Source organism: Haliotis rubra, unplaced genomic scaffold (genome assembly GCF_003918875.1).
Source record: "Haliotis rubra isolate DU_JTF1 unplaced genomic scaffold, ASM391887v1 Scf102, whole genome shotgun sequence".
Classification (NCBI taxonomy): Eukaryota; Metazoa; Mollusca; class Gastropoda; order Lepetellida; family Haliotidae; genus Haliotis; species Haliotis rubra.
This window is the reverse complement of record NW_025764915.1, coordinates 1,304,570-1,332,306: the sequence shown is the minus strand read 5'-3', so window position 1 is coordinate 1,332,306 and position 27,737 is coordinate 1,304,570. Positions and strand designations below refer to the sequence as shown.

Sequence of the window (27,737 nt, the reverse complement as noted above, 5' to 3'; positions counted from 1 at the left end):
TACAGACACATTATACAAGTACCATATTTTAACGTCTTTTGGTATGACGCGGTCGGGGATCGAACCCGCGACTTTCGGCTATCCTGGTGGGCGTTTTAACCACTGTACCATAAGGGCTGTCCGATTCATATTTGAAGCTTTTACATGTCACTAATATTGGGTTTCATCCTCTAAGTTTTGAATATTACATAATGTGAAAAGACGGCCAGAACCATGAGTTTTCAGGCGTGTAAAGGACCCTTTTCTAGATCCAAAGGGGAATGGATATTTTGTATGGCAGCGAAGTCGGGTTAATGTACGTCGTCGCGTCCTATCCAAAAGAGGACGTGCATAAAATAAACGTTCAGAGTACGTTTAAATGATCTAATAGTCCTTTATTAATTGCCTGAGGCATTTTCCCTAATGCCAGTCAGTTTTAATTAAATAATTGGAAAATCTATATTAGTACTATTAGTAAATTAAACATCGTAATATGGCAAGTAGATCCAAGTAATCTTAGCGTACTACGACACCCCCCAACAATGACTCAGTTTAATACAGTAGACCAATATCAGACTGTCAAGGCATGTGAAGTACATCTTCTTTGCTTTTCTGTTTGTATTATTCAGTATGTTTCTAAGGATGGCATGCTGTGTTAATTGTAATATGATGTATAGTCACCCTACTACACCATTCTATTTTCGCACTTCTTTACAAACTGCTAAGATAGAGTGTACAAGTCAGATAAAATGTGTGAAAGCTATCTGACACCATCAGGGCCATGGCAACATGTTTGAAGTAATGACAACTTGAAGGTCGGCAGGTGCGCTAAAATGAGAGTTACCGTTCTTGAATTTGCGTCATGGCGAAGATGTCGCTGAATCCAGAGGCGAACGACCTGTAGCCAGAAAGTAGACGTTTACATATCCATGTCCACACATTTCTTAACGACTTGGGTGTCACTTTGATCGTTGAGGTAAGGTATATCCGAGAATGGAGATCAATTTTAAGTATGTGTCTACTGATAAGGAGAAACACAGTGACACTATCAACCCGTAACGCATGGACGGAAAATGTTTGATCCGAAAATGAAATGTGTGTGGGCTGAAAAGTTTCCTGTTTCACTTTGACGACGGCGTAGTAAATATGTATCATTGGAAAGTTCCACCTGGTTGTAACGCTCGAATTGCTAGCACACAGTTGCTACTGAGGCAATCATATTCAATACTAACAAAATGGTGGCACAGATATGTCAACTTCATCTGTCACTGTCAGTGGCACACGACCATTGCTGACACAAGGCGATGGAATTCACGAGTGCGTCTCGTTGTTAATATTGAAACGACCTTCCTCCAGTGTATCCAGTATATATACTGTGTCTGAGGACCTTGCCATCAATGATAGTATACACACCTAATTTAAGTTGTGCTTATGTAGACATCAGAATAGGCAATAGGAAGGCACACTAAAATGGCACTTCCAGTATGTAGAAATATGCTTCTGAGATTGTAATCATAGTTCCTGGATTTGCATTATATGTGTTCCTGTTTACCAGTTGTAGTGCCTAATCTGCCTATAACGTTTCATTTGTACACAAAATATGTTCAAACATCTTGTTACCATACAAATCTGATCTTTATGTTTATTAAAGGGCATGTAAAGCTCAGCACATCAAGGCTGACAAATATTACATGTATTTTTTGCAGAGGATTTACAAAATGTTAATTGCTAGTTGATCAAACCCTAGGTTACAATATAAATGCCGTGGTTGTATGAAACCAATCACTCATTTACCTGTGCAGTTCCATGCCCCCAGTCCACTATCTCTGTGACATTGTCACATCTTACACAGTCCATTCATGATATCATCACGAAGACCCGAGTTTGATTCCCCACATGGGTACAATGTGTTAAGCCCATTTCTGGTGTCCCCTGCCGTGATATTGCTTGAATATTGCTGAAAGCAGCATAAAAATAAACTTACTCACTCACCATCACTCACCATTCAAGATGTGCATGTTTTCTAGCCTTTTTCATTGTCAAAAAATCAACCAACCAATCAATTTGGATAATCTTATGTTGTGAAATGTTTAATTTTCTTTGAAAATATGTCCTAAAATGTGAAAAAGTATGCAGTTACTAAATCCCTATGGATGGTTAGTGATGTGTCACGTTGTATTGTCATGCACTTCACTGTTGTTGTAGCATATCAATATGATTATGCAAGTTTGTTTACAAACAACAGACATGTCTCTTCTCGAATAAATCAAGCGGAATAAGGGGTTTTCGGCCATTGTTTGTAGACAATGCTTTCAAAAGGTCAGTGTGCTGTTAGTTTTGGAGTCTGGCATTTCTTAACTATCATCAGGATTATGCAATGCATTTTTGAGTTTAGTTTTATGCCGCTTTTAGCAATATTCCAGCAATATCACGGCGGGGGACACCAGAAATGGGCTTAACACATTCTGCCCATGTGGGGAATCGAACCCGGGTCTTCAGCGTGACGAGCCAACGCTTTAACCACTAGGCTACCCCATCGCCCCAATGCATTTTTGAATGAGGTTTTGAAATGATTCTGTCCTCAAGCATGGGTTGTGTCAAATAACAATTTCTCCCCATAAGCTTTGTAAATCATAATGTTTACTTCACTAGATTTTCTTTTACAGATATGGGGTTATATGGCAGCAATAAGAAATAATAACACACCTATTTTGTACTCACAGTTTTCAGTATTATTGAGAACATACAGCTTGCCCAGTGTGCAATATACTTCTGTGAGTAATACCTGAGGAAAGAATAATTTGTCCATGTTTTTTATGGGTAGATTATAGAATATCCAAGGTCCATCCTCAAAATGTTAAACGATCATCCCCTTGCATGGTCTTGTATTGGTTGGGTGAACAATATGGAAGTAATTCGTAATAAATGGGGGATGGGGTAGCCATGTGGTCAGAGTGTTTGCACATCAATCTGAAGACACAGGTTTGATTCCTAACATGCATGCCAAATGTGAAGCCTACTTTTGGTGATGAGAGACTCACGATACAAGACACCACTTTACAACTCCTATATCACAATTCATACTTTGATTACATTGCAAGATATGTTGATGTAAAACATGTGAATAATAACAGTTCAAGAACCTGTTTATACAATTGTCTGTTACTTCCTTGTTGGCTACCAACAGCCACATGTGCACAGGGCCCACAGCTTATATGTTTCCTTCCACAGTATCCCATCTTTGCTGTTTGAAACTTGACAGCAAGTGATTGACCATTGTAATTCATCGAGAAGAAAGTATGTAGTTATGAAATACTAGTACTGTCTCTGGATATGAATCACATCGTACCCATGTTATCTGGATACAAATCACATCGTACCCATGTTATCTGGATACGAATCACATCATACCCATGTTATCTGGATACGAATCACATCGCACCCATGTTATCTGGATACGAATCACATCGCACCCATGTTATCTGGATACGAATCACATCGCACCCATGTTATCTGGATACGAATCACATCGCAACCATGTTATCTGGACCCATGTTATCTGGATCTGAATCACACATCGCACCCATGTTATCTGGATACTGAATCACATCGCACCCATGTTATCTGGATAAGAATCACATCGCACCCATGTTATCTGGATACGAATCACATCGTACTCCATGTTATCTGGATACTGAATCACATCACACCACTCCAAGTTATCTGGATCACGAATCACATCGCACCCATGTTATCTGGATACGAATCACATCACACCCATGTTATCTGGATACAAATCACATCGCACCCATGTTATCTGGATACAAATCATATCGCACCCATGTTATCTGGATACGAATCACATCACACCCATGTTATCTGGATACGAATCACATCACACCCATGTTATCTGGATACAAATCATATCGCACCCATGTTATCTGGATACACGAATCATATCGCACTCCATGTTATCTGGATACAAATCATATCGCACCCATGTTATCTGGATACAAATCATATCGCACCCATGTTATCTGGATATGAATCACATCACACCCATGGTATTGGGATACATATTGTGGCCTCACTGCTATCATTGCATCTCTAGACCACAGGAAACAATATATGAAGGAGGATGGACAATTGTCATAATGCTTCTGACGTCAATGTTTTTGTTGACGATGGGGATTAATCAGTTCATTGTTCCTTTTATGTTTCCAGCACAGGTCGCAATATTGAGGACAGGCAAGATGTACGAAACACCTATAAGCCTGCAGAACTGCTGCGTTGATTTTATCTGTGAAAATCTGAAAGCATTGTGTGATGTCCAAACGTGTCTTGATACCAATCAGACGAAGTACACATTCAAGGATGCAGATGCCTATTTCCATAGCAACCTTTCTGAGCAGCTGATGGCTTCACTATGTGACAAAGAACGTCTGAATGATGAAACCCTGGCTCTGTTTGACCCCAGTGTCACAACATTACGACGCGTTAGCATCAAAGATGCACAATTGACTACAAAAGGTTTACGAGTTTTCAAATCACATCGAATCTCAGAACTAGAGATAACTGGTCTAAAAAGTGTTACTGTGAATGACATCTTCAGTTGCTTAGGTGAATGGACGCTTACAAATCTACGGGTACTCAATGTGAGCAACTCAACCTTTCTAAACAGTGCGAAGTTTTGTGTTGTTGTCTCCTTATCAAAACTGAGAAATCTTCAAAGTTTAAACGTGAGTCATACAGAGTTCAATAAACACGGACTTGAGATTATAGCTGAGGATTTGCCTGGTCTTGAGAGCATCGACATCTCAGGGACGGCGATTAATGATGTGTCCCCACTCCGGAAGTGCAAGGACCGTTTGAAGTCTCTGTCCATGTACAATCTACAGGTAAGGAGTGTATTCCAGAAGTCTCTGTCCATGTACAATCTACAGGTAAGGAGTGTATTCCAGAAGTCTCTGTCCATGTACAATCTACAGGTAAGGAGTGTATTCCAGAAGTCTCTGTCCATGTACAATCTACAGGTAAGGAGTGTATTCCAGAAGTCTCTGTCCATGTACAATCTACAGGTAAGGAGTGTATTCCAGTATGTCCACAGGTAAGTCCAGAAGTCTGTCCATGTACAATCTACAGGTAAGGAGTGTATTCCAGAAGTCTCTGTCCATGTACAATCTACAGGTAAGGAGTGTATTCCAGAAGTCTCTGTCCATGTACAATCTACAGGTAAGGAGTGTATTCCAGATGCAAATGTCCATGTAGGTAAGGAGTGTATTCCAGAAGTCTCTGTCCATGTACAATCTACAGGTAAGGAGTGTATTCAGCTGGAAGGATTGATTTCTGCCATATGTATCTAGGCTGGAAATATTTTGCCATTGTACCTGGGTCTTAATTCTGTAGCAAGTAGTCCTTCAAGAATTTTGTTGTTTGATACATGTTGTCCTTAATTTTCATATATTCCTCCTTGGGTACTTATAAACATTTAAATGTCCATTTAAAATCCCTACGACAGTTGTAACAATATTTGAATAAAATAGGGGGTGAGATCACCCCTACAGGGCCCTACAGCCCCCTACAGACAAGAGCAGTTAACTCTTGACTATAACCTCGTACCTCACTTTCCATGCTGTCGTTTCCCTGGCTAGACGTGGGTCCACTTCGACAAGTGGGTCCCTACGCGACAATGAGTGTTTCTTTTTCCCTGCATGGGCGATTTGGAGATTTGTTCTGAATATTTTCATTGGGCGTTTGTTTCCGCTGCTAGCATTTTCTATATTTACGCTATCAGTCGTAATTGTTAGTTATTTTGCAGTGTGTCTTACTTGTTATTATCAACTTAATGCTTACATTATCTGGAATCCTGTGCTTCGCGGCCTCACGGCCTGTGAGGACACTCACGCAGGTGTGCTTAAGTGATGCCTGACGGAGGCCAATCATGCGAGGAGGAAGGACTGTGCAGCGGTGCTTTTTACCCCTAGACGCATTAAGCTGAGACGTTGATACGCCTGTTTTGGCATAGCAATTTGTTTCGTGCTGGGGCGGTGATATCTGGGGCCAGGATCCCCAGGCCCAAGCGCCAATCACGTAAAAGAGTTTCCTGGAGCCTTCCTCTACCGAATGGCTCCTCCCAAACGGGCGGAGGTTACTAAGGAGGGCTTCCACTGCCCCTGTCTCTCTCCTTCTGTATCTCCTCCTATATCTATATCCCCCTGTACCTACTGTTGCTTCGCACCCGCTGTTACGCTTTATGCATTAATCCAATCTATTTAGAGAACAGATGTCAGTCCGCGGAAATCCCTTGGATTGACATGGCGCTGTCTGGGTCCCGCTGAGCTCAGTCACTTCCGTCGCCAGGTGGATCGACGATCTGGGGCGCTGAATGCCTCCTCCCAGACAGCTTGATCCTGGCTTCGGGCTCAGGTGATGGACTGCCTTCGGCATTCCAGGGCGACTCCTAGCTGCTCTGGTTCGCTTTCACAGGCTTCTGGCGCCGGTGATGCAGGTTTTGTCTTGTTCGCCTATGGACTGGCGGTTTCTCGCCGACCAGCTCAGGACACCGGCCAGTGGTCAGCGTCTGCCGCCTCGGAAAACCTGTAGGGGCAGGTTCCTCTCTGGCACCTCTGCACCCTGGTCCAGTTCCACTCCGCAGGGCGACCCACACTTCTGGTTCCTCTTGACCTTTTAAGCCTTCGCGGTTCCTCGGGCTCTGTGTGGTACTCTCGGGCGGCCTCTTGATTGAGGAGGTACGTGCAGCCGGGATCGCCGCAGGTTGGACATGGAGGAGGATGAGGGGAGAGAGGAGTCGAGGTTGGGGTCCCGCACTCTTTGGGTCAGTTCCCCGCGGCTGGTTCGCTAGTAGGATTTCTGCTGGAAGTACTGCCCCAGGTGGCTGTCCCCGCAGAGACGCCTCCCGGACATGGGGAGTTTCCGCCCTTCGGGAGGCTTTCAGCCGGGTCGCCGAGGTGTCCGCCACGATTTTGGTGGATCTCCAGTGGTGGACTCCAGTTACCCTCGGGGCCGCCCATCGCCATTAGCTTTGGCCAGGCAAGGCAGGCGGCTTCTTCCTTCTCAAACCACGCGCCGACAGCTGGAAGTCTCTGTATACCGGGTCCTTTGAGGAGTAAGTACCAGTGCAGCCCAGCAGTTAGTGGCTGTCCACTCCAGCTTACTCTGTCGTCCGTATTAGCAGGGTCAGCTTGTGGGACTAGAGAACTTTGTGGTGCCGACTTGCCAGTCACGGATAGTTCATTCTCATCTGGCTCGGGACAGTATTAGGTGTGCTGTGCCAGCCAGATGCGATGGATGCCGCCATGCGCAAGCGCTTGCTTTGGCTGTCAGGCTGCCATTCTCCAGTAGCCACGATCAGGCGCCTTGTCTCTGCCGCCGCGCAATGGGGTCCCTGTTTCCTGGGCACTGCAGGTAGAGCTGAGGCCGAGGCGTGTGTCCACCTTCAAAGACTCTAAGCCTTTGTTGGAATCACCTCCATTCTCGCCAACGCCATCCCTCTTACTGCCTTGATATCCTTCTGCCCCGCTTATGGAGCTTCTGGTTGACTGCCCCTTTGCAAGCCAAGCGAGTAGGAGAGCTAGAGGCAGGGCAGGCCTGCCTCCAGTCCCAGCAGCCTTTTAAAGTAAGGCGGGCAAGCGCTCCCCTGCCTCAAGCGAATTTGATCTCGGAGCTCCTTTTTGCTCCCCACACACAAGCAAGCGGAGACTTGCTGCCTGTGGGGTGCGCCTTCTGCCAAACGCCCCTATAGGCGTGTGCTGGTTGTCACTATTCCTCTCGGAGTGGGAAGTAGCCACTTCAAATCCCCAGTCCTGTCCACACCTGTGGGATTTACCATTTGCCACAGTGGAAGCTTTTGTGATCCACCGCCCTGCTTATTCCAGTAAGCCAGGTCTCAGGCAGGTGTTGTTACATTCCGCATTCTGGACGACTGGCTTCTCAGGGCCTTTAGGGTCCTCAGTTATGCGTGAGCATCAACACTGCATGTGATGGATATTCTGCGTTACTGGGCCGATTATCAACCTAAAAATTGTGACCTCGCTCAGACGCAGGATCTGGGATCTGCGTTCTTGGGGCAGGTTCAACAATGGAGCAGGGGATTGTTTCCCTGGCTTCCCAGACCATATCTTCAAAGTCCAGAGGACTGTGTTACAGTTTCTTCTGAGTCTACGCGCTTAAAGCTCAATATGGTCGGCTTTGCTAGGCAACATGTGGCGGCTGCGAAGCAGTGGATGTGTATTTGGCGCATGCGGTCTGAGGATGAGACCCGCTCAGCAGACGCATGCCGCTGCGTGGTCCCACTTCGCAGAGCTAAGAGACTATTCTCGCGACGGAAAGTGATTGATTCCTCACTACTGTGGTGGACGGAAGCCGGGAATTCGGTCCAAGGGGATCCCTTTTAGACACCCCGCACCTTCCTCTCATTTCAGATGGACGCCTTCACAAGATGTGTGTGTGTGTGGGGTCCTGGCTACTCACCTGCGTCTCGGGTATATGGTCGTGGAGCGGGAAGTCAGCCTGTATTAATGTGTTAGAATTCGAGAGCAGTCCGCTGGTGTTCGAGAGCTTTTCGGAGTTTGTTCAGGGGTCGTGTGGGTTCGTCGGAAATGGACAATCAGGACGCTATGAATTACGCATCCTCGCAAAGCCGCATAGTGTCTCCGGGCTAACTCCTTCATGGAGGTGGCAGTTTCTACTGTGGTACGCATCAGTTCAACATTCGGGTTTTGCCTGTTTATCTCCGCTGTAGATTTAACGCGCATGCAGATGCTCTCCTTACATGTATATACTAGCCCCACAATTTGTGCGGATGCTCGACCGGGTTTGCATCTGGGGTGACGAACCAGATTCCTGTGTTTTGCTCTTGGATTCCGGATTTGAGAGCGCTAGCCAACGACGCCTTTCAGCTAGATTGGACGGGCAGGGTACTGTGGGCGTTTCCACCGATACCACTGATCTCAAAGGTCCTGTCTCAGCAGACCAGCTGCAACCAGCTCGCTTACTTGTTTTGCACCCCTTTGGTCGCTCAAAGTTGGTTTCCGGTAATCATCAGGTTTCTGGCTCAGCCTCCTGTTCTATTACCTTTTCGACCGGACCTCCTATCCCAGAACGGAGCGCCCCACCCGAATCCCAGGATTCAGTGGGTGGCTTGGCTGCTGTCCGGAATCGCCTCCAAGTGAGTGGAATTCCTGCACCAGTTGCAGACACGATTCTGGTTTTCGTAGAGGGATTCGACAAACGTTCAGTATGAGGATAGATGGGCCTGTTATGCACGCTGGTGTGTCAACAGGGGGATTCTTGATCCCTTTTCTGCAGATTTAGTATCTGTGTTGGAATTCCTCCAGTCTCGGTTGGATGCCGGTCTAGCCTTACGTGGAAGGCGGCTTTTCTTGTGGCAGTAACTTCAGGCAGGTGGGTAGGCGATATTCAAGCAATGTCGGCCGATCCCGCGCTAACTGTTTTTCACAAAGACAGAGTTAGCAAACGGTTGCCTGATACTTACCGTCCTAAGAGAGATAGTGCCTTTCATGTGACGGCGCCCGGTACCTCTCTACGACGTGCTCACGTCTTAGATGTCTGTAAGACCCTTAAGACTTATATCAAATGAACAATGGGTATCCGTATAACCATTGTTTTGTTGTTATGGCGGGGCAAGGTTGGTACCAAGCAAACCATATCTCTTTTGTCTCTGCCATACATATGAGCTATACTCAAAGGTCGTGATCCCACCTGAAGGTTTGAAAGCTCATTCGTTAGGGCAGTTGCTACATCGAAAGCTTACGCTGCAGCCCTGCCCATTGAGGAGATCTGCTCCGCGGCTATTTGGAGCCGACCGAGTACGTTCATCCGTCATTACCAAAATGACAGACTCTCCAGTGAGCGTGCTCGGTTTGGTCAGTCAGTTCTCTCCAGTGGGCAAGGTTCCACCTCTCTAGCTGATTGAGCTTTCGAGGTTTTTATGACATGAACCATTATCTGCTGATTTTAACTTGTGTTGGGTTTTGTAAAATTTTACCTATTCCCTTGGTGATGGGTTTTATATGGTGATGGTTTTTATTCCCATGTCTTCTGCATTACTCCGTTCTGCTCTAGACCTATTGCCTTGGAAACCATTGCTAAATAGAAGTATTACGGCATTTTGTTTCTTGGGGCTTATTGCTGGATTCCCTTATCTTCACTTCGGATTGATTACGGGAGGGAGGTGGGGTTTATCTCAGCAGTTTACATTAGCGAGGTTTCGCATTGTAATTGTAATGTGTTCGACCCTGACCCTGGCTCATGCCCCCGCCTGATTGGCTATGGTGGACACGTGACCAGGTAAGTGAGCTTTTTTCTGCTATTTTTAGCTTGGGAAATTCCTCTTCTTGTCGGGGTTGTTTTATGCGGACAGAATGCCACTCCTTAGATCCGTCTTTAGGAGTCTGTCTTATGCTTATAAGTATCCCAAGGAGGAAGATATGAAAAAGAATCGAACTAACCTGTAGAGGTTTCAGATTCTTTGAATATATTCCTCCTTGGGGTACGCCCGCCTACCTCACCACATTCTGTCTGATTTTGTTCAGCATGGAAAGTACGAGGTACGAGGTTATAGTCTAGAGTTACCTGCTCTTGGCTGTAGGGCGCAGTAGGGCCCTGTAGGGGTGGTCTCACAAGACAAAAACGTAGTTTTTTGTTTTGTAAATATTTATTCAAATATTGTTACAACTGTCATAGGGATTTTAAATGGACATTTAAATGCTTATAAGTACCCCAAGGAGGAATATATTCAAAGAATCTGAAACCTCTACAGGTTAGTTCGAATTGTCAAAAAAGATTCAAAATAGCAGTTATAAAAATCTTATATAAACATATTAGTTAAACTTAATGTGAAGGATCTAACCCTAGAAGCAAGAATGATGAACAAATATTGAATAATGTATCTGAGGCCTATGTTTTGTTTTTGCCAGGTGACGAACACAGAGGACTTGGTGACAGTGTTGTGTGAGCTGACTCAGCTCGTCCATCTGGACATCTCCAGTGACAGCTCCCAGTCTTTCATCAGTATTTATCCGCCCAAGTTTCAGATTACCTCCCTTCTTGAGAGGAGCTTGTGTCACCCCAACTTGACGTCGCTGGACATATCCGGTAGAGATGATGTTGCTGAAGATTTACTCAAGTAAGTAGCCATGATGGCAGCTGATAACTGCCCACCTGTTTGAAGTGTGTGTTATCTGTAATAATGTAGATGCATGACACTCACTGAACAAGAGGAATTCTACTGGAGCCTTAAATTCTTTTTGCAGTTGATTGGTAGGCTTCAGAATTAACATATTAAAGGGCCCCTTTGCCCATGAGTGGTTTTCATCACCTATCCACCCATCTACCTGCACACTCATTCACCTGGCCGCCCATCCACCTGCCTGCCCCTGTCCGCCCATTCACCGGTCCACCCATCTACCACCCACCCATCCACGTGCCTGTCCATCCACCTGTCTGCCCATCTTCCTGCCCACCCATCCACCTGCTTGTCCATCTGCCTGCCTCCCATCCACCTGTCCGCCCATCCATGTGTCTGTCCATCCACCTACCATTTCACCTGCCGCCATCCACCTGCTCGTCCATCCACCTACCTGCCCATCCCTCTGCCCCCCATCCACCTGCTCGTCCATCCACCTACCTGCCCATCCCTCTGCCCCCCATCCACCTGCTCATCCAGCCACCTGACCCCATCCATCTGCCTGCCCATCCACATTTCTGCCTGTCCACTTGCTTCCTCATCCAACTGCTCCCCCATCCACCTGTCCGCCCATCCAGCTACCCGCCCATCCACCTGTCTGCCCATCCACCTGCTCGTCCATCCACGTACCTGCCCATCCACCTACTCATCCATCCATGTGTCTGCCCATCCACCTGTCCACCCGTCCCACCTACCCACCCATCCACCTGCCCACCCGGCCCACCTACCCACCCATCCACCTGCCCACCCATCCACCTGCCGCCCATCCACTGCTCGTCCATCCGCCTATCCGCCCATCCACCTTTCTGCCCATCCACCTGACCACCCATCCACCCGCCCATCCATGTGTCTGCCCATTCACCTGTCTGCTTATCAACCTGCCCCCCCACATCCACCTGCCCATCCACCTGCCTGCCAACCCAACTGTCTAGCCATTAAATTTATATTTTTATGGAGATTTCAGTTCCCAATAACTGTTGTCTGAACACTGAAACTGTTCATAAAGAAATCACTACATTGTTCTCAACATGAAGTACAAGGTTTGTCAAAATGTATTAAAGATCTCATCTCTGATTGTGGCTTTTATTAATATCCATTATCATGATTATATTTCTATCAAATGGTGATAAGGTGAAGAGGTGACTCCCAAATGGAAACACAAAGGTTAACCCGGAAACTGGAATATACAGAAGGAAAAACTCTGTAGATAACCACACAAGATCACTGGGCCATTAACGGATCATCATGATCATGTTGCAACAGCTTCACAGTTTCAAATGGTGATATAAGGAGCCTAATAAGGGGCAGCAGCAGTAGGAACCCTTCTAACATGGGTCCTTGCACTCATAGTATCAAGGATGTCTTGAAATCTCACTTCATGTATCATCTTGGCCACAACAGCACTGTTTAGTCAAATTGCAATGATCTCAACATTTATGTGACTGTGTTTTTTTGAGTTGATTGTAACATGGTTGCATGTGTTTGTCTGCAGGACATACTTGAGCCATCACCAACGTCTTCGGTTCCTTGGCCTGGCTCTCATCAAGGCCTGTCAATACTCCATGTTCATCGACGAATGCCCTGAATATCGAAATGACATTGTGGTGTGTGCTAAACTCACTTTCCTCATACTGAATATTGACCTTTGAGTAGGCGGAGATAAATACCTGTTTCCGCATGTGTTGTCCTCATAATCTCAGGAAATTATAAGCTAACTGTTTGGTCTTTTTTTGTGTATAAACCATTCAGATAATTCACAAATAATGTTAAAGTGAATAGTTTAATGAGACAATTAGCGATTTAAGTTAATCATTGTTGCTTGGAAATTTAATTGAAATGATAATGTTGTGATTATGTTGCCTGCTAACACATTTCTTGGCACACCTGCAGGTGACAGGTGAGGCTAACGAGAAGCAGATCGTGGAGGCCCTGCGGAGGTACTCTACACGAGCTGTCTATGTACAGAGAGCCCTGTTTAAATTGTTCAGTTTCTCCCAGACCTGGCTTGAACCCCGGAGAGACATAATCAAGGTCAGTCACCTCAACTTGTGTACAATCATTGTGTTTGAGAAAATATAAACAGGGTGTGCCTTAAAGGGTAGTGTCATCAGGGTATATCTAGGATGTTCAACAAACCCATTTGCAGGGAAATTTGAAAATTAACATCACTTTGTGTAAATTGGAATTAAGTTATTATTTTCTTAAATTATAGGGTATTTAACCTCTTCTCTTGATACAAGAATATATCTTTCTACTTCCTGTTATCAGTGAAGGTGAAAGTTGTGTTATTGTTATAACTAAATGAATATGAATTGGCAAATTTGTAATTACCAAATGGAAATTTGAACTGACTACGACTGGATAATTTGGGGTGAATATTGGCATCTGTACAGGTGGAGATATATCTGTGGCTGTCTCCATACCAAGCCAAACTCCAGCTATCTGTATGCATGCCTCCTGGCAATACCCCAGTACTTGATCCTGAAGTGTGGCAGATAGTATTACCACATGAGTCCCACAGAGAGCGCAAGGTCGCTGGTTGGATCCCCGTCCGCGTCATACCAAAAGACGTTAAAATATGGTACTTGGTTGACCCTGCCTGGTGCTCGGCATTAATGGGTATAACAAGGAATGGTCGGCTCGGAAGTCAGTATAATGTGTCTGAGTGGGGTATTCATGCTTAACTGCGGCATGGTATCTCAGTGGGCTAGCACTATAAAACCAGCTAAAGTGTGGGCTAGTACAATCAGCCACACATAGAGAGAGTTGTTGTTGCTGAATGATGTAATGTGTCCCCATGTTTCCAGGTCGTGCTGCCGTCCATGAAGGGGCACCCGAAGCAGCTCGGGGGTACAGATGGCTGCCACAGCCTGTCTGTACAATCTTACCAAGTCAGAACTTGGCTCCAAACTCCACCCAGGTTGCCTGAAGAGTGTGGTTGATCTGACCCTCACGGCCATGGAGAACTTCCCCAATCATCAACAGGTGGGAAAACTCATGAGATGTTGTATGGTCGGCACAGTTTATTCACATGATCAGTTCTTGCAGTGGGGACTCCTGTTTAGAACTGGTCCCCTGCAACTTGCCTGTCATACCGAGTGGCTTAATAGATTTGTGATTATGATTTATGACATGTTTGATTTGCTTCTCGTCGTACTCTGATGGCATTAATTGTTGTTTCTCATTATTTGATCTTAATTATCAAAAGTGCACTGTCATGTAGCTTCTGCTGAATAATGTTAGACAACCATAAGATCAAGTCGATGGTTAATGGCTGCCCAGCATTTCTAGTACTTTGTTTCTACATATTAAGTTTGATACGTTTATATGAACCCTTTGAGCACACTAAGTATTTCTGTTTAGCTTCAGAAGAATGCCCTCTTGACCCTTTGCAGTGATCGCATCCTTCAAGACGTGGTGAGTACAGTGAAGATCCCAAACCATATAATGTGTACCCTCCTTATTGACTGTACATTCAGTACCATCAGTATTATTGGTACCCTCCTTATTGACTGTACATTCAGTACCATCAGTATTATTGGTACCCTCCTTATTGACTGTACATTCAGTACCATCAGTATTATTGGTACCCTCCTTATTGACTTATTATTGGTACCCTCCTTATTGACTGTACATTCAGTACCATCAGTATTATTGGTACCTCCCTTATTGACTGTACATTCAGTACCATCAGTATTATTGGTACCCTCTACCTTCAGTACCATCAGTATTATTGGTACCTCTCCTTATTGACTGTACATTCAGTACCATCAGTATTATTGGTACCTCCTTATTGACTGTACATTCAGTACCACCATCAGTATTATTGGTACCTCCTATTGACTGTACATTCAGTACCATCAGTACATTCAGTACCATCAGTATTATTGGGACCCTCCTTATTGACTGTACCTTCAGTACCATCAGTATTATTGGTACCCTCCTTATTGACTGTACATTCAGTACCATGAGTATTATTGGTACCCTCCTTATTGACTGTACCTTCAGTACCATCAGTATTATTGGTACCCTCCTTATTGACTGTACATTCAGTACCATGAGTATTATTGGTACCCTCCTTATTGACTGTACCTTCAGTACCATCAGTATTATTGGTACCCTCCTTATTGACTGTACATTCAGTACCATCAGTATTATTGGTACCCTCCTTATTGACTGTACATTCAGTACCATCAGTATTATTGGTACCCTCCTTATTGACTGTACATTCAGTACCATGAGTATTATTGGTACCCTCCTTATTGACTGTACCTTCAGTACCATCAGTATTATTGGTACCCTCCTTATTGACTACCTTCAGTACCATCAGTATTATTGGTACCCTCCTTATTGACTGTACCTTCAGTACCATGAGTATTATTGGTACCCTCCTTATTGACTCTACCTTCAGTACCATCAGTATTATTGGTACCCTCCTTATTGACTGTACATTCAGTACCATCAGTATTATTGGTACCCTCCTTATTGACTGTACATTCAGTACCATCAGTATTATTGGGACCCTCCTTATTGACTGTACCTTCAGTACCATCAGTATTATTGGTACCCTCCTTATTGACTGTACATTCAGTACCATGAGTATTATTGGTACCCTCCTTATTGACTGTACCTTCAGTACCATCAGTATTATTGGTACCCTCCTTATTGACTGTACATTCAGTTTACCCTCCTTACCATGAGTATTATTATTGGTACCCTCCTTATTGACTGTACATTCAGTACCATCAGTATTATTGGTACCCTCCTTATTGACTGTACATTCAGTACCATCAGTATTATTGGTACCCTCCTTATTGACTGTACCTTCAGTACCATGAGTATTATTGGTACCCTCCTTATTGACTCTACCTTCAGTACCATCAGTATTATTGGTACCCTCCTTATTGACTGTACATTCAGTACCATGAGTATTATTGGTACCCTCCTTATTGACTACCTTCAGTACCATCAGTATTATTGGTACCCTCCTTATTGACTGTACATTCAGTACCATCAGTATTATTGGTACCCTCCTTATTGACTGTACATTCAGTACCATCAGTATTATTGGTACCCTCCTTATTGACTGTACATTCAGTACCATCAGTATTATTGGTACCCTCCTTATTGACTGTACATTCAGTACCATCAGTATTATTGGTACCCTCCTTATTGACTGTACCTTCAGTACCATCAGTATTATTGGTACCCTCCTTATTGACTGTACATTCAGTACCATGAGTATTATTGGTACCCTCCTTATTGACTGTACATTCAGTACCATCAGTATTATTGGTACCATCAGTATTATCAGTACCTTCAGTATCATCAGTATTATCAGTACCATCTTTACCTTCAGTGTTATCAGTACCTTCAGTATCATCAGTATTATCAGTACCTTCAGTATCATCAGTATTATCAGTACCTTCAGTATCATCAGTATTATCAGTACCTTCAGTATCATCAGTATTATCAGTACCATCTTTACCTTCAGTGTTATCAGTACCTTCAGTATCATCAGTATTATCCTTCAGTATCCAGTATTATCAGTACCTTATCAGTATCATAGTATCAGTACCATTGTTCCTTCCACTTTATCATCAGTACCATTAATATTATCAGTATGATCAGTTGTGTATCCACTTCATCATACCAGCTTCTAAATGCCACTTAAGGAAGTTATATGCCATCTACATGTAGAGATGGCAATTACACTTGTCAACAAACTCAACAACTTGGAGAAGAAATACATCCGCTCTTCAAATCACCTCACTTTCAACACGCTGTACATCTACCTCTTCTATTTTATAAACCAATACCCGCCATGTAGATATTTCTCCTTGTGCAAATGTTGTGTATCATTTGCTTGATAACAGTTTCAGGATCTACACTGCAACGTCGCAACTACTACTGCAACAAAGAAGTTGTCTATCCATAAAAAGTGTTCCTATTCATCATACCAGCTTCTAAATGCCACTTAAGAAAGGAAAATATTATCAGTACCATCAGTATTATCAGTACCTTCAGTACCATCAGTATTATCGGGTGGCGGTTGGGTGGCCTAGTGGTTAAAGTGATTAATTGTCACGCCGAAGACCCAGGTTTGATTCCCCACAAGGGTACAATGTGTGAAGCCCATTACTGGTGTCCCCAGCTGTGATATTGCTGGAATAGTGCTAAAAGTGGTGTAAAACTAAACTCACTCACTGTACTGTCAGTACCATTGGTACCATCAGTTGAAGTAATGCTACTCTGAGGTTGGTTTAGTGCTCACAATCATCATGTTATGAACAAACAAGATCATTTATTATTTTACAGAACTTTAATCGATTCCGATGTGCCCGGCTAGTCATGGAGTGTTTATGTTCCTTCGAAGACCCTTCCATGAACAGGATGTCAGTGGCAATCTGCTCTATACTTGCTGCCAAGGTAAGGATAAATCTCTTCTGTCTGCAGGAAGCTACAATTTGTAGGCACCCCCCCATCTTGCACAAATTGTAGGCAGCCCCCATCTTGCACAAATTGTAGTCGACCCATGAAGGTCCGGGTTAGAATATTGATCTTCAGTAACCCATACTTGTTGTAAGAGTCGACTAACGGGATTGGGTGGTCAGGCTAGCTGACTTGGTTGACACATGTCATCATTTCCCAGTTGCGCAGATCGATGTTCATGATGGTGATCACTGGATTGTCTGGTCCATACTCGACTATTTACAGACCGCCGCTATATAGCTGGAATATTGCTGAGTGCGGTGTAAAAACTAAACTCACTCACTCACAAATTGTAGGCACCCCATCTTGCACAAATTGTAGGCAGCCCCCATCTTGCCAATCTTGAAAGGCACAAATTGTATGCATCCCCCATCTTGCACAAATTGTAGTAGGCATCCACATCTTGCACAAATTTGAGGCAGGCACTTCCATCTTGCACAAATTTGTGGGCATCATCTTGCAGTAGGCACTCTTGCTTGCACAAATTGTAGGCAATGCCTCATCTAGCACAAATTGTAGGCACCCAATCTTGCACAAATTGTAGCCGCCCCCATCTTGCACCCCTTGTAGGTGTCTGATGATGTTTGTTCATCTGCCAGATATCAACAGAGCAGACATCTATCCTTGGTGCCAAGTCTCGGTACATGAAGAAGTTGCTGTCGCTGGTGAAGCAGCGAATGGAGTCGGTGCAGATTGACATCACCCTCAAGTTTACTCTCAGTGCTCTCTGGAACCTCACAGGTCAGTCACATGATATTATGTTGCTGAAACAGCGATGTACACTTACACCACATTGAGAGTTCATATGAAGTACAATTCAGGAATTACAGCTTAATTTCTTAAAACATTACATTAATTGAGGCTTATCAAATATTGTCTTAGCAGTTTGTTTCATGTATGGTATATCCTCAAGACTCAAGTTTGATATATAATATGTGCTTGAGTCTGTTCATACAGGCTATTTCACGTTGAACGTATCGGGTAGTGTGTCCGACATGTCATAACACACAGCTGTTACTTCCAGATGAGTCAGCACCCACCTGTCATGTGTTCCTCAACGAGAGTGGCCTGGAGTTGTTTATGAAAATGTTGCAGGTGATGATGCACTTGATGATATCTAAATGTCACACACTCTATCATGGCTAGTGCGGGGGTAGCCTTGTGGGTCAAGTGTTTGCCCATACAGAAAACATGGTTTGATCCCCATTATGGGGACACTTTGTGAAACATACTTTTTGTGTAAATGATATTGTATAACTGCAAAAAGTGGCCTCCAATTATGCTATATTTTATGATCAGATGATACAGAAATGGTAATTGTTTCATTACATCAAGTTGCCACTGTCCTTCCAGGCAATATACAACTTTATCACTCTTGGCCAGTCATTTTATCTTGAATATGCTTCTAGATTTGTCCATGCCATACCTTCACCGTATCACCCAAAAGTAACTGGTACTATTCAAGCCTTGTTTAACTCGCTATCATCCTTTAAACATAATTCCATACAATCTCCACTGTAGATACATTGAATGTGTGTCACTGACTCTGATGTTGCAGACTCTGAATGACACTCTTGACCTGGAGAATGAGAGCAGGGTCCAAGTGGAGACCAAAATACTCGGGCTGCTGGTGAGTGAGAGATTCATTGAACCTGGGAGGGGTGACTGGTCACACAGGAGTCAGGGATGGGGAGACTGGTCACACAGGGATAAGGGAGGGGAGACCAGCCACACTGGAGTCAGGGATGGGGAGACCAGTCACACTGGAGTCGGGAAGGGGGAGACTGGTCACACTGGAGTCAGGGAGGGGGAGACCAGTCACACTGGAGTCAGGGAGGGTGAGACCAGTCACACTGGAGTCAGGGAGGGGGAGACCAGTCACACTGGAGTCTGGGGGAAGAAGGAAGGGGAAGGTCATCACACAAGTGTTTCCTTTGGGGAAGCTCATGATAGAACTCTCTCCTTCAAGGAAGGTTAAGATGGGGCTGTATTCTTAAATATGAGTCATATGTGTTGAAACTGAGTGCTTCTTGAAGGAGGGGGAGAGTTGTTTTCTTGAAAGAGCACTGTGCTTGTTCTTTGGTGTGGTGTTATCAGCTGGGTGTTATTGTGTTTCAGAACAACATTGCTGAAGTTCAGACCCTACGACAATCCCTGATGAGAGAGGACTTCATCATGCTGGTCAAGTAGGTGTCTGTTTGTTGTTTACAATGCCTTCACTCTATAAAGGAAGCAGGGATGACCCATTGGTCAGACATTTTGCTCTTTCTGTGCACAGCTGCTTCCATTAGCCCTTGCTGCAAACTTGAGTCCGAGATTTTTGGTCTGTTGACTTATACTGTTTTCAACAAAACTCATTCACTCTCACTACATAGCAAAGCCTAAACTTCAAATGGTTTCATGGTTTTATGATGTTTATTTATCTTATCTTAAAAGTTTTTATCATGAACAATGCATTTTGTAATATGTTATGTAATATGTAACTGTGTGGCTCTTTGTTCCAGACGTTTGCTGCACACAGAGTTTATTGATGTGAGTTACTTCGCAGCAGGGATTGTAGCTCACCTGGCCAGTGATGGGGAGGAGTCCTGGCTGCTGGCCGGCACCCCCCGCCCGCGAGGATATTCTGGAAGACCTGGTATGTCTGCCCCTCAAATTATACAAGACAGACTCTCTGAAACAGTGCTGTGATAAGGATGACCTGGCAAACTGTCATTCTGTTACAGAGATATAGATTTGTTTTAGCTCCCAAGGGTCATACAGTCTATGGAAGGCCTTGAATTGTAAGATCCCTTTTTATAAAGTATGAATGATCCTCATTCTGCTTTTAATGACCAATATATTGCATGCTGGATTTAAAACAAAATATTGCCAGTATGAGTCCTACTAAAAGCCTTGAAAAGCAGTTCTAAACCTTGAAAGGCCATGCATGTCGGTGTTGAAAAGCTCTGGGCAAGGCTATTGTTAAGATGATGAGGCCCCAAACATTTTGGTAATTTGAGAAGTTTCTGTTCTGATAGAGATGAATAAGGTCACAGTAAATGGAATGTATGTTTCTTGTAATGGCAATGCAGGCTCGCTGACTTGGTTGACACATGTCATCGGTTCCCAATTGCGATAGATCGATGCTCATGCTGTTGATAACTGGATTGTCTCGTCCAGACTCGATTATTTACAGACCGCCGCCATATAGCTGGAATATTGCTGAGTGCGGCATAAAACTAAACTCACTCACTCATTCACTGTAGTGGCAATGTTTCAACCTACCTGGTTTCAGTGTTTCCATGTGTGTTCAGCTAGGACTGGTTTGTGTGTCAGTAAACTGCCTCCCTTGCTCTTCACCTACTTGGCTTAGTCAACATGTGTGAAGATATTGAGAAGTAATGGATTTGTTGAAATAAGTGGTTATATTAGAGTCCCAAGGTTCCACAGTGTTATGTGTTATGTGTTTCAGGCTACGGTTGTACGGAGATGGCAGCAGCCACAGAGTGAAATGGTGGCATACAGGTCAGTTGTTGGCTCACTACAGGCTGAGTGGTGGGGAAAGCATGGTGATAAAACCAAAGATTTTATGTTTGCGATCTGCTTGATAGTGTGAAAACAAATATCAATGTATTCATTACAATTCTACAAGAGATTGACCCATGAAGATCTGGGGTAGAATAGGTCTTCAGCAACCCATGCTTGCCACAAAAGGCTGACTATGCTTGTCGTAAGAGGCGACTAATGGGATCGGGTGGTCAGGCTCGCTGACTTGGTTGACACATGTCATCGGTTCCCAATTGCGCAGATCGATGCTCCTGCTGTTGATCACTGGATTGTCTGGTCCAGACTCAATTATTTACAGACCGCACCATATAGCTGGAATATTGCTGAGTGTGGTGTAAAACTAAACTCGCTCACTCACTCACTCACTACAAGAGATAAAGTCTTTACATGTCACAGTGGCAAAGACCAGATAGTGCCACCAGTGGTAAAGCGAGAAAAATATTTAGCTTTTGTAATGAATCAAATCAGTATGTTTCATATCTTGAAAAAGATTTATGATATTGTTGTTTGACTGTGTCGTTATTTTTCCAGGTCATTTAATCCGTTCTTCCCCCTGTTGGACTGTCATGATGCTCCCTCTGTGCAGCTGTGGGCTGTGTGGGCTATCAACCATGTCTGCACAAAGAATGGTAGGTCTTGGTGTGTCTGAGTGCAACTGTGGGCTGTGTGGGCTATGAATCATGTCTGCACAAAGAATGGTAGGTCTGGGTGTGCCTGAGTGCAGCTGTGGGCTGTGTGGGCTATCAACCATGTCTGCACAAAGAATGGTAGGTCTGGGTGTGCCTGAGTGCAGCTTTGGGCTATATGGGCCACAAACCATGTCTGACTTGGAGAGACTCGTAACATGATGCATGTAAATGTGAAACAAACCTTATGGTATCCCAAGAAAGATAAACCAGCAACATAGTTTGAAAGAGGTCATCCTTATGGTACACATATCTTCATGTGCTGATACACCCCTCGTTCAATAGAAACCTATGGTTTTCTTAAGACAGGATTTGTTGTCTTCCTTGGGGTCCATATATGCATTTGTTGTACTCACCTCAGCAGATCTACTCCTCCAAGGCTGTTTACCAAACTCAAGTGTTTTTGGGGTTTTTCACATTTTTTTATTCACATCAGTAGGTACATTCATTTTATACAAAAATCATACACATTGACAGGTGACATACACATTGACAGAGTCTTCCTTGGGGTAGGACCTCCCACCTCCCCACAATTCTTTTCAGCAGGAAATGCATATATGAACCCCAAGGAAGACTATCTTCATAGAACTTAAAAATCCCTAAAGGTTTGGCTAAACTTTGTGAGTGCACGCTGTTTATTTTTTCTGTGAAACTGTGTTGACCTAAAACCTAATATGAGGATCAGGTGATCCCAAGATCACAGATGACAGCACTCATTCCCGCTCTCAACATTTACAGTCATTCCTACTGTGACATGTATGTAATGTGTTTTCAGGCAAGCGGTACTGCCCTCTGTTGAAGGAAGAAGGAGGTGTGGAGAAGATTCACCAGCTGGTGGTTGCCAGTGCCGATCTCAATGTAGTCGGCATCTCAAAAACAATCCTCAGCCTGCTGCAAGAACATGTGAAAAGTGTGTAGACCGTGCCTTCACTTTGACTTCACCTCAACTCCTGGGCAGACAGGAACTCCTACGGGGGGTTTGTTGGTTAGGCGTAGGAATTTCAGTGCAATCAACAGAGAACGAGATGATCAGGGATCTTGTGTTTCCAGGAACTTACGGACCAGTTGTTAGGAATTCTACATGGGCAACTTTGCCAGATACAGAAAGTTGTTGTAAGAGCTGGTATTTGGTATTTTGGTGTGTGGGGTATAAGTTGTGTATAAATCAGCTCAGTCATTGTCAAGTTAGGGATTGCAGCAGCATACACATGGAGTATATCACTGGAGCTGGAAAAACGTTCATGTAGCTTCTCCATGCAAGTAGTGTGTGCACGAGCATAGCTACATGGGTCATAGATGGATGGGTGATAGTTGAAAGACATCATGACCTGGAAGAGTAATTTCAAGATGGCTGTCATTCATGATGACAGTGATGCATTGTGGGTGACAACATGGAGGATGCTGAGGATGTGTGAACTGCATCCTGGAGATGGAAGCAGCCATTACAACGTTGGCAAGATTTTGTATCCCAAGTGACATTGATGTGATTTATGGACTCATTCTTTAGTTTGTATTCCAGTTGACATAATGGATGATGTACAGTGACTTGACATGGTTATATATGTAGTAGTGTATTTATTATTTCCTGGTTGTAATATTATCAGCTGTAACACATGGAGTGGACTGTATGGTATTACTGAACATAAACAGCTGGATGTACAGTGGTTCACCGAGTCAGATAAAGGGAGACAACTGTATTAGACACTGTTTTGACCAACCCTGACGTTTCTTGAGGGCTGTGAAGATAATGGACTCTCTTTCACTGCTTTTTGTGGTTGTTTTGTTGTTACATGTTAATTACATATTATCCACTATGTATTTCAGTTTCCAAGGATAAGCACTTGTCTTATTAATGAAAGATGATCAAATTTTTGTATTGTGTGTTCTTGTGCTTATATTATGACTGAAAGACATGTTGGAGTTTCTTGAAATTTGACATTTTCATAATGGATCTGGGGTGAACCCTAAAATTTTGATAGATTACACATTAAAATATTTCATTTAACGGTACAAAATCAGTGCTGATAAGACATATGAATTTGCCATATTGTGGTCACATGTTGTGGTGTTTGGTGCAATTGGAGTCTAAGTTAATTTCAGTGTAAAATAAAGAAGGTGGTATTCGGCTACGGACAGGAAGTAAGGTAATGGTATTGTTATTCACTGCTATCCCTGTTGCAGTGTCCCCTTACCACTCATACAGCATTGTTCCACAAACAAATTGTCGGTTACATTTTTATGATTTAATGAAAATAGTTTTTTTAAATGCTTTTATGAGTGGATTTATATCCTTAAATTCTGATCACAGATAGGCCTTTAACTCATAAACATATCTCTACTGCTATCATACTGGTGAGACGTTAAAAATGAGCAACCTGACAACTCTTTTATTATTACTGCAATCAGCGTTCGAAATAAACGTGTCATTAGGCCCTAGACCGGATGAAAATCACTCGGACCCACAACTTTTGTTTTCTGCAGGTCCTTATGGCAGACAGCTTTTTCATCCCCAATAACTAAGAGTGTTATTTCCATATTGAAATATAGGGCCTACACTTCTGATCAGGACCCACAACTTTTTATAGTTCTGGGTCCTTAGGGCCTGCAGCTGTTCAGGGTTAAGGGCCAACACTGACTACAATGGTATATCATGATCACAATACTACCATGGTTATGTCAGAAATACTTCTCACCAGTATGTTACGGCTGTTATCCCTGCGACTTCATGGACAGTCAGTCATGTGGCTCCCACCAAACGTTATTCAAGTTTCAGATATTTTGGTGAACATGCCAAGGAGATTGCTTGAGGATGAGGAGTTTAAGAAGCACATTATTTGTGGACTTTTGTGGCCAGCATTGCCCGTGGTGTAATGTAATCAGTGTCTCAAAGCTGCTGAGCTAATGTTATTGTTGTACAGCTGTCTCCAAAGAACTATTGGATAGATTATGAAGTCACTTGGTATCTCTAGTAACCAATTAAATGTACTATATTTGACAAACAGGTATTATGATTGTTTTCAATAATAGATTATAGAGTGTAAAGTGTTGTTGAAGTTTTGCCAACATTTTTATTCCTGAAGAGCACAAGCAATGAAATATTTATTCTTATGCTAGAAGATGAGATGCTTATTCAGAAACTTTCCTGTGTTTAGAGTGGGACTTGGCTCGGAGAGGTAGGCAATCCCAGTGGATTCCATTCAAGTACTCCTAAATACAGGGGTTTGTGGAGAGTCTGCTCACACACATCAACCACTACATTATGTGAATTGACAGTAGGAAGGTGCAGTGGCTAATGATCATTATGTTCCCTTGTAGGCATACGGCATGTGTTGATCCCTATTGATGCAGTCTCATTGTAGGCATACAGCACGTGTTGATCCCTATTAATGCAGTCTCATTGTAGGCATACAGCACGTGTTGATCCCTATTGATGCAGTCTCATTGTAGGCATACAGCACGTGTTGATCCCTATTGATGCAGTCTCATTGTGGGCATACAGCACGTGTTGATCCCTATTGATGCAGTCTCATTGTGGGCATACAGCACGTGTTGATCCCTATTGATGCAGTCATCGTAGGCATACACGCGTGTTGATCCCTATTGATGCAGTCTCATTGTGGGCATACAGCACGTGTTGATCCCTATTGATGCAGTCTCATTGTGGGCATACAGCACGTGTTGATCCCTATTGATGCAGTCTCATTGTGCAGGCATACAGCACGTGTTGATCCCTATTGATGCAGTCTCATTGTGGGCATACAGCACGTGTTGATCCCTATTGATGCAGTCTCATTGTGGGCATACAGCACGTGTTGATCCCTATTGATGCAGTCTCATTGTGGGCATACAGCACGTGTTGATCCCTATTGATGCAGTCTCATTGTGGGCATACAGCACGTGTTGATCCCTATTGATGCAGTCTCATTGTAGGCATACAGCACGTGTTGATCCCTATTAATGCAGTCTCATTGTAGGCATACAGCACGTGTTGATCCCTATTGATGCAGTCTCATTGTAGGCATACATCACGTGTTGATCCCTATTGATGCAGTCTCATTGTGGGCATACAGCACGTGTTGATCCCTATTGATGCAGTCTCATCGTAGGCGTATAACCAAATGTTGAGTACTTTTGAATGACACCTTTCCAACTTATCACATAATGTTCACTGATGACTTTCTTGGATTGTTACCATGGTTACAGTTTGCAACTGTTTTACACAGTTGTATGATCCCTGTTGTTTGATTCCCAGTTGTCCAACTCTCTGAGCAATAACTGTTACTGTTCCTCCCATACATTTACAAAATTATCAGTGGTACAAAAGTGTTCATTGTTAACATTGTACATCTCCTTACGTTCAGTCACCCACAGGTTGAAGCACCTTGAGCTGGTCACCCGTGGTGAATCAGAGCTGTGTCAACACTTGTAGATCATTTACCTTTTCCACAAGCACATCAGTCATTTATGGCAAATTTATTGTTTGGCACAAATATTTTACAGGTGAGAGATGTTGATGAAAGTCGATGGGTTGTTGAAGCACAAATGAAAATATGAATGTGTTAAAGATAATGAATCAGTCATTTGTTTGCAGGCACCTATGACTCATGGCTAAGACACATCAACAGTACTCAGATAAAAACATAATGATTAATTTTCTGTCAAGTAACATTCTTTCAAGTTGATAGGAGTCCCTGACCATAGTTAGGAAGGGGGCGTGGCCCAGTGGTGAGGTACAGCTGTGTGGAGTGACATCCCTTAGCTGCCAGGATCTGATAACATTAGATCCAAGTATCACCTTGCTTTTGATCAAGGGACAGAATTCTTCCCATATGAAGCGAAGCTGTTGCGCAAAGTAGTCCCTGTGTTGAAGGCTGGTTTAAAAGTAGGTAATTTCACAGATTGTCAAATTGTCAGGCCAGTCGTTCATTTCATGTGACCTAATGTCTTGTTTTCTGTATGACATTGAGGTCGACAGGAGGGACTGTGTAAGTTGTTACATATATCTTGTTGACTAGTTGTCACTACCAGCCACGGAAAGGCCAGGGGCAGGCAGAGGAATAAAAATGTTATGTATATAGCAGGTGTTCTGTTTTGTATGAAGGATGAAGCAAGTCTGGACCAGACAGTCAAGTGACAGACAGTGTGAGCACAGCTCTTTTGATCCATTTTGTCACCTCTTACCACAATTGTTCTATCCTGGCATTCAAGACTTATTTTCAAATAAATGGACGTATTAACAGCACAACAATAAAATCAACAAAAAATTGACATAAAATTAGTATGGTTAAACTTTATTATCACCAAACACATGACTTGAGTAACATAGTGTATATATAATATATATATTTTGACACGGAGTAGTGTTCTATTGCTGCACCAGCTGCCACTGATGTGTAAGGGGAGGTAACCTCCATAATACTGATAACCATGCGGACCTGAGTCACCTGCTACAGGAATAACATCTGCAGGTAATGTGGGCATGGGCGTAGAGAGTGGTTAAAGGAGTTGCCCTTCTTCCTGAAGGCTCGTGTTCCATTCCCATGAGTGAAGCCAATTCCTAGTCACCTGTCTTGATATTGCTGCAATATTGCTAAAAGCAGCATAAAACCCAACTAACTTAAGGTGGTACAGGCCCGATCAAGGCTTAGTTTTACCCTTGTAATATTCCTGCAGTATGACCTAGTGAAACTGAATCTCAAATGATGTTTCCCTGTTGTATGCTATTCAAATGAAGATAAGAACCACTTAATTCTCTCTGACGAATAAACTATTGTAACTTGAAAGAGTTGGGTGATCCCTTACTT

The 27,737-nt window shown here is 43.5% G+C and overlaps 1 protein-coding gene across 1 annotated transcript; it reads left to right on the top strand.

Moving 5' to 3' along the window:
- The first annotated feature begins 832 nt into the window (after positions 1 to 832).
- On the top strand, positions 833 to 27,010 carry LOC124270237 (protein zyg-11 homolog B-like). Its single transcript, XM_046705278.1, is given in 18 exon segments — positions 833 to 955; positions 4,204 to 4,877; positions 10,938 to 11,146; positions 12,699 to 12,810; positions 13,097 to 13,237; positions 14,014 to 14,052; positions 14,054 to 14,191; positions 14,570 to 14,623; positions 17,525 to 17,635; positions 18,298 to 18,439; positions 18,723 to 18,793; positions 19,257 to 19,328; positions 19,817 to 19,884; positions 20,203 to 20,308; positions 20,310 to 20,336; positions 21,153 to 21,205; positions 21,779 to 21,876; positions 22,709 to 27,010. Coding segments are annotated over 17 exon segments (2,229 nt in total). The 5' UTR covers positions 833 to 955; positions 4,204 to 4,232; the 3' UTR covers positions 22,852 to 27,010.
- The last annotated feature ends 727 nt before the right edge of the window (positions 27,011 to 27,737 follow it).